At 35.3% G+C, this 18071-nt stretch overlaps 1 protein-coding gene and 1 pseudogene across 2 annotated transcripts; one reads left to right on the plus strand and one right to left on the minus strand.

The window, feature by feature from the left end:
• Positions 1-2064: 2064 nt before the first annotated feature.
• Positions 2065-8242, plus strand: LOC147502479 (purine permease 3-like; annotated as a pseudogene). The gene is made up of 2 exons (XR_015221710.1): positions 2065-2920; positions 7773-8242. The product of XR_015221710.1 is annotated as a purine permease 3-like (transcript).
• A 1661-nt stretch (positions 8243-9903) lies between these two features.
• LOC147502480 (shikimate kinase 3, chloroplastic-like) lies at positions 9904-13934 on the minus strand. Its single transcript, XM_086607269.1, is given in 11 exon segments — positions 9904-10194; positions 10514-10578; positions 10723-10732; positions 10734-10802; positions 10897-11026; positions 11135-11217; positions 12062-12149; positions 12372-12444; positions 12535-12589; positions 12810-12868; positions 13527-13934. Coding segments are annotated over 11 exon segments (930 nt in total). The 5' UTR covers positions 13780-13934; the 3' UTR covers positions 9904-10149.
• Between the last annotated feature and the right edge of the window lie 4137 nt (positions 13935-18071).

The following is an 18071-nucleotide window of genomic DNA, read 5'->3' on the forward strand; positions in this document are numbered from 1 at the left end:
TCCATCCGGCAAAGAGGGGGCGGTGTATGTGCCACCATATCTGCACCCCTATAAACAATCATCGTTAGGTACCAGTATAGCGTCACTCACTACTAAGCACGATATGATGCCAAAAATTATGGCATGCCAATTGCTCTAGGTTCCAAAAAATTATGGCGTGCTTTTTTATTATTTCCAAAATTATGGCGTGCTTGCCTCGGCCTAAAATTATATGGCCATCATCGAGCCTTTGTCCAAAAAAATTATCGGAGGACATTCCGTCACTTCAAAATTATGGCGTGTTTGCAACGGTCCAAAATTATGGCGTGTCCGTCTGCCAAAATTATAATATTAGCGATCCAAACGCCATTTGTTTGTCCAAAATTATGGGCGTTAATGCGTCTCCCCGCTCAAAATTATGGCTTGCTGCTCTTAATGATGAATTTGGTATCCCAAAATTATGGCGTGCCCGCAAAAATTATGGCACCACAAGTTAGATATAGCGAGGTTGATTTAGAAAACATATTGGTTAAGATATATTTCTATATTAAGACTTTACATAATTACAAAAGATTTTCTAAAGAATTAAGGAAATGATGTTTCTCATTATTATCCTATAAATACCTCTTTCTTTTTTTGAAACAAAGAACTACGTTCATTTGAGAGACTTGATTCTAGATAACGATTTGGATCTGGCGGAAAGCGGTATTAAAGGTACAGATCTCAACAATTCTACAACAATCTCCCTAACAAGATCGTTAGTGTGTTCGGGTGAGTTCTTATCCAAACAGGTTGGTTCTCTTAGGTACAACGATTTTATGAACACCCTAGCATTTAGTACTAATACATCCAGGGCAATCTATTTGTCTTGAAAATTACAAAGTGAAAAACCCTAAAAAAACTGTTTTTATATTAAAAAACAAGTTTTAGCTAGTTTTATAAAACAAAATTTTCAAACCAATAAATATTTTTTGGGTGAAAACTACTTTTAGAAAAAATGGAGACCAAACGTGTTTATTTTACAAAAAAAAACGTGTTTTCACTAATAAATATTTATTGGAAATAAATAAATATAATCCAAACACTCTCAGCTCCTTAAGCTACACACCCAATTACTTTGTAAATCGAGTCTTCGTCAAACTGACCACCCCCTGACGCGTTTTTTTCACTAATAAATATTTATTGGCAATAAATAAATAGAATCCAAACACTCTCAGCTCCTTAAGCTACACACCCAATTACTTTGTAAATCGAGCCTTTGTCAAACTTACCACCCCAATGACGACCCACATAGGGTCAATTCTTGCTCTGCTATTGGGGAAAAAAAATGCAGATATCAACCTTCAATCCACCACATATATAGGTACAAAGAAAAATATCTACCACATTATTATTATTATAGAAAAACATGGGTCGAGTGAACAGTGAATTCTACATCCGTCTCAGTGACATTTTCATAATTTTACATTTTTTATTAATTTTTTTGTCTTTTTTAGGAGTATGACCGAAGTTGCGCAATTCCAAAATTTGTTTTATGTCAAATGCAGGCTCCAGTGTTGGGGAAAAAGGTTTGCATGTGGGGGTAAAATAGTAAATTCACTTCTATTGTAAAAAAAATTTAAAAAAATAGTGTTGGGGTTCACGTCGAGATTGCTCCACGTGCCTAGCATGAAGCTAGTAAATGATTAATTTTCTCACTATATATTAATTAAGTTATTATTAAGTATTAATATATTTCTTTCACTCCCTTATGGTGAGTCCAATGGCTCTGTATCCCTACAAAAGTGGTGTGATTTGCGGCGGTTCATCCATATATTACTCTATATATAGAGAGTATTTTTGAGAAATGCGGAGTGCATATTTTTGAGAAATGCAGAGTGCGTTCTACGCGAGTTTAAATGACGTAAAATGGAAAAACCCAAATATTGCTAGTTAAAGTGGTGCAGAATGTAAAATATAATTTCATTTATCACCATTTGAATTGGAGTCATTTGACACTTTTGTCTTTTTATATCATTTGGGCCCTATTTGAATTGGAGCCATTTGGTAGTATTTTTCACACCATTAAATGGCCAAATCCTACTCTCGCTATATCCTTATAACACTGTTTGGGGAGATGATAACCATTGGACCAGCCTTATAATTGAACATTTGAACTTAACAGACCTTTCATCTCAAAGTTCAAAAATAACATGGAAGCAAATGAAGATGAAAGACAATCATCCAAAGCTCCATTGATAAAAAAACCAGCTAACACAACATTAAATTGGCCACTTCTCTTGCTAAGTTGCACCTTTGTAGCTGTAGGAGTAATAGGGGGTCCTTTGTTATCTCGTCTCTATTATCTTCATGGTGGAAATCGTAGATGGCTTACGTCTTGCATGGAAACAGCTGGTTTTCCCATTCTCTTCTTACCTCTCTTTTCCCTCTTCATACAATCTAAATCACAAGGAGTTTCACTCTCTCTGTTCTTCATGGAACCTAAATTATTCGTGGTAAGCGCATTTATCGGCATTTTACTTGGCCTAGACAATTTCTTATACTCTTTGGGAATATCTTACACCCCTGTATCTACCTCTTCTATTCTTTTTTCTACACAACTTGCTTTTCTAGCTGTTTTTCTTGGTTTATAGTTGAGCAAGAGTTCACAGTTTACTCTATAAACTCAGTGATTTTAATGAGTGTGGGGTCGATCCTGTTGGGTCTTCAAACGAATGGGGATCGACCTGCCGGTGTAACAAATGGACAGTACTTGCTGGGGTTCTTCTTGACCTTAGGCAGTGCAGCTTTGCTTGGCCTAATTTGGCCACTGGTCGAATTGTCTTACGGTAAGGCTAAGCGACCAGTGAATTACAGTATTGTGTTGCAGTTTCAGATTAATCTCGCAATTTTTGCTACTATCTTTAGCACCATTGGAATGCTTGTAAATAAGGACTTTCAGGTAAGAACTCTTTTCTTGCAATTTTCGTATCATTCTTATTTAGTTTTGAGCAATCACAAAAGAATGAAAGATACACTGTCCGTGCAGTGTTTTCCCTTGGTCTTTATTTTTCAGCTAACATTCTGTGATTACGGTATTCTCATTAATGGGGTCTATAAAATGGCGGATGCAGGATTCAACAATAGGGGGGCTACTAACACTAATTCTCACTACTTTTTTTTTTTTTTTTTTTTTTTGAGTGAACAGTTACCAATGTACTTTTGGGTTTTGAGCAAAGTTAGGGGGGGCTACAGCCCGGGTCAGCCAACTCATAGATCCGCCTAATACTACTATGTCCTTGTCTACTAATTTGGAATCGAAAAATCTGGTAAAATGTTATTGTCACAGCTCGAATTTCTAAACAATTAAAAAAATAAATATTTGAAATATAAATATCTCAAACATCACTATATTCAATTGTCTAAAAAAAATTTATGGCCAGGGGTGGATCTACTACATCTTCCAAAACCGAAAACCCACATCATAAAATAATCTTAACAACAAAAATAATCTCCAAAATTCTCTTTATTACTTTATCAAAAAAAGTCTATCTTCCGTCCCAATAAAACATCAAACCACTCTAAGAATAACAACTCTTCAACATCGTATTTTCATGTCATATGAAAAAAAAAAACTACGTTATTACATGTACTTCCAAAAGATCGGACCTAATAAAATAACCTCCTTGCTCTCCGGGCAAGAATCCAAATCACACACCGGAGATTAACCATTCCAAACTTCCCCTATCCACCTATGTTCCGCGTTCTTACACCCAAAAACAAACAAAATATTTGTCGTGAAAATGGAATTTCTTTGGTATGAGTAGACTAACCACATATAACCATTATCATACTTTTAATTATCCAAACAATCACGTTATATTTTCCCATAACTTAATCATTCTCCGAACTTGGAAGGCGGTGGATTCAGTCATTTCAACCCAAGAGTTTCTTCCTAAAGCAAAACTTCCATTATATTAACTCATTCTAATAACTCGTTTTAATATCTAAATCATTGAATTAAAACTTACCGATATCCATGTATAAAGGGTGGGACCGGCGTTCTGCGCCAAAATGTTATTAAGTCCTACTCACTCCTCCCCAAGAAAGTTAGAACTTCTATATAACATATGTAGATATTATATTAGGTATTCAAAAGTAAACTCAAACACTCGCATAATCAAATAATACAACTAATCAATTAATCAATTACTTTTCTTATACACATATTTCATAACCTATGTGCCTACCTAACTCTACATTCCCGTACACTCAAGGAAGACAACTAACCCGCAAAGCGAATACCTTAGTTCCTCTCTAGGGTAGTCCAAAGAATCTGGTCATTCATGACACATTTAATGAATACCCATAGATAACGCTAACAGACCATTTATGGCACATTCAATGAATGTCCACCTAACATATGACACTAACAGTCATAAAACTCAATTCCAAAACTTGAGGCGTGGAGAGTTTTAAAAGAGTTGGTAAATTGGTTTACGCATTATTGAACCTTATTGCATATATTATTTCAGAGAACGTAGGAGTATCTTGTTTCATGTATTTTTGGTTTACGCGTTATTAATTTCATGGATGTATAAGTGTCATGGCGTTGTATATCACAAAACCAAATATCACATAGCGGTTAATACACATACACACGTATATATATAAAGGTCTTAGCCTAAAAGCCAAAAGCATGATAATAGCCCTAGACCTATCCTAATAGATCGAATCATAATCGACTTTAAAAGGTCAAATTGGGTCAATCGGTCAAAGTCAACCCTAGTCCAAAGTCAACTCTAGTCAAAGTCAACCAAAGTCAAAGTCAAAGTCGACACGCCAAGGGTCAACAAATGATCCACCCGTCTAAACTTATCTAACCCCAAAAGCCCAAAGCCTAAAGCCCATAGTCTAAACTTAAGTCAAAAAAAAAAATCTAAAGTTTAACACACAAGCCCAACCCACGATTTGGCCCAAGCCCAAATTTGAATTTTACTGTTCATCTCCTTCCTCACTCTCCCATTCTCCAGCCACCACCGACCACCACAACAGCCACCACCGGCCATCCATCTCCACAATGAACCTAGCGGTTTGGTTCATGGAGAAAAACCACATGTACCTATACCAACAATTCTCACTTCTCTTATACTGTGACAATCTCGATTTGACGCCATTACTGCTCCTCCACCGATCAGCCACTCGCCAGAACACCACTCACCTCTCAACCATAACCCCCTACAATCAATTCTCATACCACCAAAAACAACTACCATACATATTTGATCGACCCTTCCTCCACACTAGATGGCGCTGCCATTAACGACCTTCTACCCTTGCAACAGCACCCACCCCAAACACCAATCGACTAAACCTCCACTTCACAACCCAACACTTCACCACACAACCAAACATCACCAATTATGACCGCAACAGTTCAACATCACCACAAATCAAATAAAAACATACTTCAAACACAAAAAAAAAAAGGGACGGTTTGGTGCTGATGGCGACGCCATTAACCACCTAAGTCTAGACCCGCAGTTTAAAATGCTAAAATTCTTCATAGGTTTATTTACGAAGTATTCCAAAGTTTTGTATCCGTCGGCACCATTACAGAGTTTACAATATCTCGGATATGTAAAACAGTATTATTGATAGGTTTAGCAGAAACAAATAATTAACCAAAATAAACCTCTTTAGACTACTCACATTTTATAAACCTAACAAATGAAAATCCGAAAAGACCGAAGTCATTTGTTGCCGCAACGACGATCTTCCTCGTTCAAAACCTTTTCTTCTTTTCAAGAATCTTTTTTTTTTTTTTTCTAAAACTCTCATTTGTTTTTTCCCTTAAACTCCCGTGAGAAAACTCTATTTTCTAGTTTTTAAAACCTCCCCGAAAAACAAGGGTTAAAACTTATCTACTTACTTACGGGCTTTTATCCGTAACTGCTGGATATTCTATATCTGTTTTATCTATTTCCATTATTATTATTATTATTATTATTCTTAGGAAAATAAAAGAATAAAAACACGGGGTGTTATAGTTATTGTCACGTTTGTATCACTCTTTTGAAAAGTTAATGGTAGATGTGATTTACAAATTGTTGACTCTTCTTATATTAGCTGGGAGATCAAAACTATACATTTTTTTGCCCGAAAAAAAACTGTTTATGTGCCCTAAAAATGGTTTGGACCAATGAGAAACTGCTGTTTGTGGACAAGCCTATTCATATTTTTTTCATCCTTCCAATTCTATCTACAAAGAATTGAAGTGAGGTTGTTGGACTTGTTGAAAATAACATCATGTAGACTAGTAGTTGTAGATGAAATAAATGTGGAAATGAGTACAATATCAGCGTACAGTTAACTCCATTGTTGTTAGTACCAAAGTACTCCATTGTTGTTAGTACCAAAGTATAGATCTGGGGTGCAAATGGATAGGTTCGGATTCTCCAAATTTGATTAAAAATTCTATCCAATCTAATTTTGGAATCGGATAATATCCGAAAATTAATATTAATTAAAATTTTATTTGTTTTGAATAATTTATTTTACCACTATAAAACTAGTACAAATATATATATATTTGTCATTTATTATTATTATTTTGCTATTATAGTTTTTATTATTAGTTTATAATTTTATATAATATTTTATATAATAAAAATAAATAAATAAATTATATATAATAATTATTAGTTTTTTTAAAATGGGATCGGATATTATCGGATGTGGATATGACAATATTCGAATCTGAAACTAGTTTAGGCCTAAAAAATTATCCGAATCCTAATCCAATACCTGAAATTTTCAGATAATATCTTATTTTTCAAATAAGAATTTGAATATTTGATATCCACTTATACTCCTAGTCTCAAGGAAAAATCTCACTATCATGTTGATCAAATTAAAAATAATACAATTATGCCGCCTAGATATGCAAGTTTTTATGGGGTCGCTTGCCTCAATTATCAATGTGTCATTTTCTAGTATTAGGTGATTCTCGAAGAATTTATGGATAAGAACGGTGGTTCTCGAATAGACGTCATGAAAATGGTACTTTGGTACATTTGCCAATACCACAACTCCCCACAAGCATAGGTACATTTTCTAGTATTACTGTTTTTGGCAACAACTGCAAGGACAAATATCAAATACCACAACTCCCCACAAGTCCATAAAAATTATCACCTAATTAATGTTTATGTTTTTAGGTGTTTCTATACCATAAATCCATAAAAAAAAAATCGATAATAGGCATAAACAATGCATAATTACTATGTGCAAGGGTGCCATCAAAAATAAAAACATATATTTGATAATAGAGAAGGCTGTAAAATCTTTGAGCGTTGTCCTTAAATGTGCCTGTTTCTTTTTTCTTTTCTTTTTTCAGTAATCTTAAATGTGTCTGTTTCTTGGGTGCGCCGGGGGTATGATTGTATGAATCGTTGTGGTCTACTCGAATCAAGATTCCCCAGCATTTAGCAAAATGCCAAAAGTTGGGATTATGATCTCGTCACTCAACTGGTCCAGTCTGAATCTAAAGAAATATCTCCATGAGGGTTCAGACTTGGGAGAGAGATTAATTAATTATTAGTTGCCTTGTAGAAAATACAAGCAGAACAATCACAGGAAAAAATATATCGTGTGACATGTTATCTTTTGTACCTAGCAAAAGGAAAAAAATATATGGTCTTTTGTTGCTATCTTGCACAATTCAAAACTTGAATGCGTGCATGATAAATGTGGAAAATAGTAGAATATGTGATCTGAATATTTGGATTTTCATATTCAACTTTTTTTGGCAGGCCATGGGCAGAGAAGCCGAAGACTATGGGCTAGGCAAGGGAATGTATTACACAGTATTAGCTGCTGGTGCAGTGGCATGGCAACTTTCCTTCATTGGAGGTCTAGGCGTAATCTATTGTGTGAACTCACTCTTAAATGGCATCCTTAGTGCTGTTCTTCTCCCCATCACAGAAATCGTAGCCGTGATTGCATACCATGAGAGTTTCAATGGAGAGAAGGCATTGGCCTTGTTTCTCTGTCTATGGGGGTTTTACTTCATACTTCTATGGGGAGTACAAATTGAATAAGATGAAAAAAAAGACACCAAAGACACTAGTAGAAGTGAAGGATGACGAACCAAGAGATGTCCCTTCTTATGTATAAAATTCATTTTATATAAAAAGGAATCGTGTTAGAGATGGTTTAGCTTAAATAGTTGATTAGTCCTGCATGAGAACACCATCAAATACCATTTTTCCTTTCCTTGTTTTTTTTTTTTTTTACGGATAGTTATTTTTATTTATTGAAATACCAAACGTATGTACTTTGCCTTGAACATCAGACAAGAATACAAGATCATATAAGATGCAACTGATGGACACTGATTCCACCAGAAAGTGGTAAAAGGATTGAGCAAACTTTGAACTTCCATAGGCTGACCGGGTTGGTGAGGAAAGGGAATTCCATTTTTCCCATTCCCGCCATCTATGTGCTACTCCAGAACATGACCATTGGGCATAAGTGCCGTAATCTCGTATTCTCACTTATATTAAGGGACTCAGATTGTGAAAGAAAATATCATGTGTAACCATCAGGTTTTCTCTCAAACGGACATGTCAGTTAACGGATATGTTCGTCGAAAGCTTATATAGTGTCTTTTATATAGTGTCTTCATAAGTTTATACAGTGTTGTTCCAAAACCTTGACAACACTATATAAACTTATGAATACACTATATAAGCTTCCGACGAACAACGAAACATGTTCCGTGTTTAAGAGAAAGCCTGACTAACATTCTCTATTCCGAAGTCTCTTCACCTTCCGTGTGTCTACCTCGCTGGGTCGAAATGTATGCACTGCCAGAAAGCTAAACGACTTGTTTGCTCGTCAATGTTTAATTTATGGACGAATTGTAATTAAAATCTGTACGTAACCTATTTTCTTGTGGCAAAGTTCACCTCTAGCACTGAAAATGTTGTTCAAAGTTCACGGAGTTATACCTCCTTTCTTGCAGCAAGCTTCATCTAACATAACATTGAAGACAGGAAAAACTACTCCAAGAATCTCTTGAAACAGCCAGACTTCAGGTACTGCTTCTAGCAGTTTGCAGGGTGTCTTAAAATTCCGTCTTTTCATACAGAAGGGCCTCAGACAATGGTAGAATGTTATACGTTCCAATTTTTCTCGACAAATGACACCATATACCCAACAAGGAACATGCACTCACGCTTAACCTTACTGAGGAGTTTGTCCTCCACCAGTTAATAATTTTCCAGCCGTGATACGTAAATCAAGGGTAAGTAAAAAAAAGCCCTACAGAAAAAGTGGACCAACAACTAATGATGCGTCAACCCACGGCAGATGGATATTCTCTGAAGAATCCGGGATATGGAGGTGCTGGTGTGATCAGTAGAAACAGTGCAAATGAAATTGTAGGGGTCTCAAGGGCTTGGAGTTGTTACCAACTTCAAAGCAGAGTATGCCCATTGTCCTTGCAGTTGAGATTGCAGCACGACACGTATGGATGAATATATGGATAGAAGCTGACTCTTCCGCAACTATTTGTTCCTTTAAACAGGATAAAGTACCTTGGCAACTGAGGCAAAGATTTGTCAGGGCAACCAACAAGCTTCAGGAGGTTACGATTACACATGTATTCCGAGAAGCGAATTTTGTTACAAATGCAGCAACAAAAAAGGGATCACACTTGCCCAAAGATGCGTCACTATGGAGTAGTAGTAGGCCCGAGTTTGTAAGAGCTATAGAATGTCCTCATAGAACTTACTTTAGGTTCACCTGAAGGTTCTAATGTTGCAAAAAGATCCTCCCTACACTCTGTAACATTCTTCTCTTGCTTCTATATAATATACCTTGTGTGCAAAAAAAAACCCCCCATGGCAACAACAAATGCACAAATCGGACAATCAGATGGAACACAATATCTAACCAACATTTTCATTGAATGTCTTCAGGTCTGTACATATACAACAGGAGGGAAACGAAAATATAACATAATCCTTTCTGGATCATGCCTACATTACTTTTAGTTTTCTAGTTTGGATTCAAAAAATTGATAAATTAACGAATGAATAGATAAGAGCACAACAGTAAAGTCATACACCTACAATAAGAAGACCAAGAAGCTCTTAGAATTAGGATCTCCATGCAACAAACTCATTATCTACATCCTCCATTTATATGGTTCTCAATTTGTATGAGCGCCTGCAAAATATGTTTAAAAAAAATATTAAGGAAAAAGAAAAAGGAAGAAGGAAAACTTTTAGAAGGCATACAACACACGTAATGAATGTCGTATTTAAAAATGGGTGCTATATCTGTATCAGATTCATGAACCTATGTATTCCCTGTTTTTTCTCTTTTAACATTCCCCTTCACAAGTCACCCACATACTCGAACAGAGTACTAGTGTGTGTGTCTTTGCACACGCATGTATATGGGAGACAAAAAAAAAAAGGAGATATTGACATTGACATCAATTGAACCGGACATGGGAAAGGAAGAGAAAAGGAGATATCAATACCTCGACTGCAATAGCAGTTGGTGTAAGATCATTGACATCTCGAAGACCTACCTTGGACACAACGTCTGCAAAGTAAACAATATTCAACATTTAGCCAAAAAATAAAAATAAAAAGTTATACAGAGAAAAAAAATCGGAATGAAAGAAGAATAATAGAAATGGACGTAAAAACAGAAGAACTGTGTAGTGTGAACTCAAGAAAAACATACGTTCAAGGCTTAACTCTAGCATCAGCATGTGCATACACTTCACCTCTCTCTTCAGATAAAACTGAAAGACGCACTAAAGCCTGTAGATATTTATGAATCAAATGTAAGTAAAATAAAAACAATCTTATTCATTATTCTATCAAATATAATGTAATGCATAGTTCGGAAGAACACCTTTGTGTATGCATCACCAGGTTCATTATGCAACAGAGGACGAGAAGCTGTCCCCACTGCAGCAATCCGTCTCGCCAAAGCTTCTAAAGGCACATCTAACCATACTGTGATGCCTTGCTTCATATATTTCCTGAGTACCAGGTTGTTAACAAGGTTTCCATTTAGCTCTTTATACAATTGAAAATAACACGCAAAACAGGACATTAATAACTCAGCATAGAATGTTGATTTTCTATACCAGTTGATTGGACGAATCACCGCACCACCTCCAGTGGCAACAACTAGTCGGCGCATTAAAGATAGGTCTCCAAGCACCTTAGTCTGAAAACAGAAAGAAATTGACCTAAATAATCAATAGATGGACAGCTGATGATTGTTCCTAATATACACCATCACAAAGAAATTGACCTAAATAATCAATAGATGGACAGCTGATGATTGTTCCTAATATACACCATCACACTAGTGTCTTTAAGACAGTAAGAACTTAACATCTTATTGCTCCTTAATTATGACCATGGCACTGAAATACAAATTACGTGCTAACATGTGTATGACAAAAATCACAAAATGCATACTAGTCATATGATTAGCGATGTCTGATAAGGTTGCCTTGCTTAGAAAGCACTCATCCGTATCCTTTAGTTTCTAAAACTGGCAAAGACTTAAAATAGAAAGTAATCTAACAAAAGAGAATTTCTGGAATTTTACGATCTTGCTGGAATGATGATGTCAGCGTGATGTCATCGTTTCAGCAAGGTGTACTACATCATTTAGACTACTCTACAGGAAAAAGAAAGTTATGTCTACACAAGTAACTCCTTTTTGTTAAAAAAACCAATGACTTGGAGATGGTTTTTATCAGGGAAAAATAGCAAAGGTTGAACACGACAAGTTCTAAATGGGTGAAATGCAAATACATCCTTGCCAAGTTCCAAACACCGACGCATAATCCTGGAATGACCATATCTAAAAGCCTTGTGTATAAGACAAATTCAAATGAGTGATATGCAGATGATAAAAGGCAATAAATTTTGCCTTAGGACTTTAAAGCAATTTAAGACAACCAGACCCAGAACAAATGCTTGGAAAACTAAAACAAACATGCTGAACTTCCCTATGAAAGAGAATGTAATAACTCAGTAAAAGCAGTTCTTTCTTATACCTCATTCTCTCTGAAGAATTCCTCGCTATATTCTTTAAAGATTTGAGCCACAGAAGGGGCACCAACAGCTTGTTCCACCAATTTATCACTGAAATGTGCACATGAATCATTGATAATGATCAAGACAGCATTCAACATAATTGGGTCATTACACAGGAACTCATTGAAACCAAACTCACTACTTGAGCAGATTACACATATAAGCTAAAGACCAAGCAGGCTGACAGAAATAAAGGACTGGCAACTCAAGATATATTTTTTAGTACAACACTCTTTAGATGATATCAGGAGATCAAATTTAGATGCAAACCTGTCCAAAAAGGAATAACCAAGCACTTCTGATAAAATCTTTCCTACTGTTGTCTTTCCAGATCCCATCATTCCTGCATTCAACATCCAATAGAGTGTAAATCTCATAAGAAACTATATAGTACAACGAAGAAGAAGAAAAACAGCTTCCAGAAAGAACTTACCAACAAGATATATACAACATCCACTCAAGTATGGGGCAACATCTTGTGATTTTTTCTGCAATTACACGAACATTAACTTTATAGATAAGTAAAAGTACCAGATATGAACCACTGATCAACAGTCAAACTCTCGAGTTCAAATATATTGAAACTGTGGAACGAACCAATAACAAAATATGAAATACCTATACCACTAACAAACTGGAGAAGTCCCAAAACTTAATCATGCCTCATGAAACTCAAACAGTGATCATCAGCAAGGATATAAGGTGTACCTTCAAAATAAGAGCTTCGTCGACAGAAGTATAATTGGTTTCAGATTCGACTGCCGGAGCTTCACAGATACAAGAAAAGCAAAAAGTTAATACTAAACACAAGAGGAACTGCAAAAATACAAAATGAAACCCGTAGTACAAAAAGCCTGCTAGCTAAGTCATGCATATTTTCCGATAACATTCAGAACAAATCCTATAGTATTACTTGGATTTCTTTTCTAGTTTTATAATCAGGATACAGCAGCTACAAAACATTTTTTTTAAAAAAAAAATAGATATCACTGCAGACAAATTCAATTACTCACTCTCTCATAAATCTGGTTCTCAAAAAGGGGATTCACGGACTACTAAGCTTTTGCAACATCTAATTAACAGATCTATCACTAATTTCAATTATCTAATTAATTGAGCTAATATAAGAGCCTCAATCCCTCAATGTATAGGAGGTTTGATTGATGAACAAATAAATAAAAATTACAAAATTAAAACATATACTTATTTTCAACAATTTAAGTAATCATTTAACAATTTAAATAAAAAAAAAAATTACATAATATTAAAAATAATAAAAATACACAATCTACATCTAAACTCCACAAAGACCATAACAAATACTCATGAAACTATAAATAATTTTTTTTTTTTTTTTTTTTTTTTTTAAAACAAAAACTATAGAAACTCAATTACCATTTCTAAAAAAAACAAAAAACCATATACCTTGTGTATTCTTATACGAACAAGAAAGTTCAAAGTCGACAAATTTCCTCTCACCCGTCTTCATAACCGCACCACGCCATCTCTTCCCACTATTTAATACAACAAAACTATTATTCTTCTTCTTCTCATTACACCTCTTCTCAGAAAACTTAAAAAACCCACCACCATTTGTTTTCCCACTAATCTTTTCTATCCCAATCGACGACGACGTACAATAATGTAAACTTGTAGTAGCACCAGCAGCTATCTCCATAATAGCCTTTATATCAAACAAAAACTTATTCAGTTATTCTATCTTTTACAAACAAAGCATCGGATATAAAAAGAGAAGGGGTCTGTGAATGATAGGTGAAATATATACTTATTTTTTTGTTGTTGTTGGTAGGAAATTTGAAGGCAGAGAGGGAGAGGAGAGTGGGTTGGTTTGGAGGTTGTTTTTATAGTTGAGCAAAATATTTCAAGAACGGAACGTGCATTTTGGTCTTTGTGGAACGGTGAGTAAAATAATATTAGGTGTGTGTGGGAATGTTCAATTACGAGTTTCTCCTTTTTGATTGTTTTGACTTTGGCTTATAAATAGACCGGTATATATATCACTCAATAGTCCATTACTCATTATACAGCTGGAGTAGGAGAGTGCCAAGGCAACTGCCAAGACAGATTCGAGACTGATCATTCTACGCCAGTCCAAACCTGACTATATGTGAACTGCTGAACGGGCTGGTTAACACCTTTATCTATCTATCTATGTCTTTTTTGCAGAGGGAATAACATTATTGTGGCTTCCCCCATTCGAAGAACAGGTCATGTTTTTTTCAATTAAAGCATGGGCGTGATTCCGACATCACCTGTAAATATCAAATTTTCACTAGACTTTTATTAATAATCGGATTGGAGTATTAGACCTGGCCATGCGCGTCTGTTTTTTTTTTTTTTTTTGTTACGAGTTCAAAGATAGTCAAACTGATTATCTTTTTTTTTTGACTTTTGACTTTACCAAGTCAATTTTGGATTTCCGTCCTCTAAAGTCTAAACACAATATTGTATAACTATAAAACTATTGTCTATTAAAAGAGACTCTTGGACAATTGAAATAAGTTTAAAATGATACAATAACAATGTATAACCAAGTTGTAACAATTACTTCTTCTTTTATTTTCTTTTATTTTTATTTTTTTGGAGGGGGTTTGTAACAATTAATTAATTTTCTTTTTGGGTTAGGAGGTGATCCTAATGTCCTATTGTTCTTTGATGGAGATTCATTCTTCGTAACCAACGAAGTTTGCCAATTTTAATTCCAATGAATAATTTGGTTTTTAGAATAATTGAACCAGCATGAAATATTAATACAGTCGGAATATCATTGATTTTGAAATTCAGTCGGAACTTTTTGGAATCTATCGAAATTTTGGCCGGAATCCGATTTCGGACGATTTTGAAATCCCAGAGTGTAGAAGTGCACTACAATTAACTTTCCAAGGATACTTACGTAATTGTGCAAGTGGCTGCGCTAGTAAAAAAGATGCCAACAACTATATCACCACTAGAAAAGTAACAGGTTTGGTAAGAGGAGATGCACATGTGACACGTGGGTTACTACACGTTTCGCCGAGTCCGAGCAATTTTATCATGTTCCGCAATCTACGTTTATGCGTCCTAATTTGACTTTTAGCTAATTCTGTGGACATCGGTACATCTCTCCAATCATCAAACTAGAAGTCTAGGAATGCAACTTTCAGCGAAATAGATATCACAAATCATTATACTCAAGAAGATGATACGTGTATGCCTACCATTTCATTTCATTCCATTGGCGTCTCACAACTGAACTTTTTATCTACTTCCACCAAAGTAACTAAACAACTTTCATGTATTCCTCCAATTTAAATACCAACAACTTCCGATACAGACATACAGTTGGAACTCAAAACCCAACTATGCACAATTAGCAATTTAGTATGTAGCTGGAGCCATTTGAATTTAATTAAGGAATGAAAGCGTGATAGACTAAATATAGCGAAATAGTATCATTGTTACTTGTAAATTTGTAATGTGATAATTAATATATATGGTTCGGGGTAAGGACCCACCGTCCCCTCTCTCTAATTTGGTTAGGAGAGATTTGAATCCTAGGTTGGTACTTGGTAGTGCCATGCCATTGCCAATTAAAAGATTGAGTCCTAATTTATAATTGTGATCCTAAACAAGCTTATGTCTACTTTATATTCTAATGTCCAAAAAATAAATTGCACTACTTGGTAGGAATCAATCATAATCAGTATTATTATTTGTAAGAATTTGGACCACTTGATGGCTCGTCAGCCACCCCGAATATAAAACGGTAGTTAGGACTTACACAACAGGTAACGTGTTTCTTGCCAAAAGAAATATAAAGATTTATAAGAGCATTTCCAATGCAAGCCACTCTTATTCACCTCCATTTCAGCTCTATTTTCCCTCTTTTTCACCGTTTTGGTGAAAAGCAATGTGAGGTTGCCCAATGCAAATGTGACTATTATTTTCAGACGGGATGTTTGATTCTGTCTGAATGTAAAAATCGAAAAAATCTTGGCGGAATGAAAAAACATCCCGGCCCAAGTTAAAAAAAAAAAAAAAAGTCGAAAACACGAGATTAATGAAATATTCCGTATGAAAAATTTTAAAAAAACACGAGATGGAATAAAAAATCCCGTCCGAGTTCCCAACCCAACATTATCTTGGTTGAAAGTTTCACTCTCATTTTGATTTTTGAAAATAGTTACCTTGATATTCACCTTTGCATTAGGCAAAGATTTTTTACCATTTGGAGGTGAATATTGTCACATCCCCTCGATATTCATATGTATTGGGAATGCTCAACAACTTCATTCTTACCAAGGAAGGTAAACATTCAGTCATTCACATAAAGAACTTCAGTAACATAATAACATTATAACATTTCTGATGTTTACTTGGTACAGTTTTGTTGGGTGTACGTAACTTTCAATCTTGTACATTTGTTTGCCAAGAATCCCACTTGAGGAAAAGAATTAGGTGGAATTCTCGGTGGACCACTCTAATTTGGACTATTTGGATGATTTCGAATTTGAAAGAATTGGATTCTAAATGGAACCCATTTTCTTATTTGCATTCCTTAGAATTCCTTGTTAATCCAATGGAATTCATTTACCTATTCCTTTTTTGTATTCTACTTATAAAAAAAAATCCATTTGATTTAAAAAAGAAATAAATAACAAAATTTATGATTCAATGTGACAACCAAGTGGAAAGCGAAAAGCCTCAATGAGAGAGATCAGAGACAAGGGTGTGCTTGGTATTGCTGTTGCACATGTTTACACAATTGAATTTCAGAAACGTGGTCTACCACATATGCACGCCCTTATATATCTTCGACATCAAGACAAAATTCGTGTGCCTGCTCAGGTTGACCACATTGTTTGTGCTGAATTTCCTGATCCAGATACTGAACCTGAATTGTTCCGCACTGTTATCAAATGTATGGTTCATGGGCCATGTGGCTTAAAAAATCCAAGTTGTCCATGTATGGTAAATAGGCGTTGCAAAAGTCAATATCCCCGTGCTTTCGAAAAATGTTACAACCATGGATAAAATGGATATCCTATCTACTGTCGACATGACACTGGCAAAAAATATTATGTTAGAAGGCATGAAGTTGATAATAGGGATGTTGTTCCATACAATCCTTATCTTTCTAAGATGTTCGATTGCCATATTAATGTCAAAGTTTGTGCCGGGATACGTTGTGTCAAATACATTCACAAGTACATATTCAAAGGACATGATAGGACAACAATGGTGTTCAATGACTTGGATGAGATACAACAATATTTAGATGCACGATATATCGGGCCACCTGAAGCGGTTTGGAGGTTGTTCGCACCAAGAGAAGCCGTATGTTGTGAGATTAGCACTTCATCTCCCTAAAATACACCAAGTAGTTTACAATCCTAATGAACCAACAGATGCTATTCTCTTAAGGGAACAACAACAAAAGTCAACTCTAACTGCATTTTTCGAGCGGTGTGCTTTAGATCCTAATGCACAAGGGGGCTTACATATCAAGAATTTCCAGAATATTATGTTTGGAGTAAAAGGTGGTATAGATGGACAAAAAGGACTCAAGCACCTGCTATTAGCAGAATGTACTTTGCAAGTCCTAACTCTAGTGAGCAGTTTTATTTGAGGGTACTTCAAACTGTTGTAAAAGGTCCGCAATCCTTTGATGATCTAAAGAGAATTGGAAATGGTCCTCCGCTTTCTACTTTCAAATAAGCGTGTGTTATGCGTGGACTTCTTGAAGACGATAGAGAATGGGTGCAATGTTTACAAGAGGTTGCAATCATGCAAACTGGGTATCAACTTCGTCGACTTTTCTGTATTATTCTCTCAGAGTGCAATCTCTATGGAATGAATTTTGTGAAAGGATTTGTGAGGACCTCCCACACAAGCTTCAAACTATGTTTTTCATTCCTCATCCTATAGATGCCCAGGTACAAGATTATGGCTTATTTCTCCTAAATGATA

The sequence above is a fragment of the Coptis chinensis genome, chromosome 4, assembly GCF_015680905.1.
Source record: "Coptis chinensis isolate HL-2020 chromosome 4, ASM1568090v1, whole genome shotgun sequence".
Lineage (NCBI taxonomy): Eukaryota > Viridiplantae > Streptophyta > Magnoliopsida > Ranunculales > Ranunculaceae > Coptis > Coptis chinensis.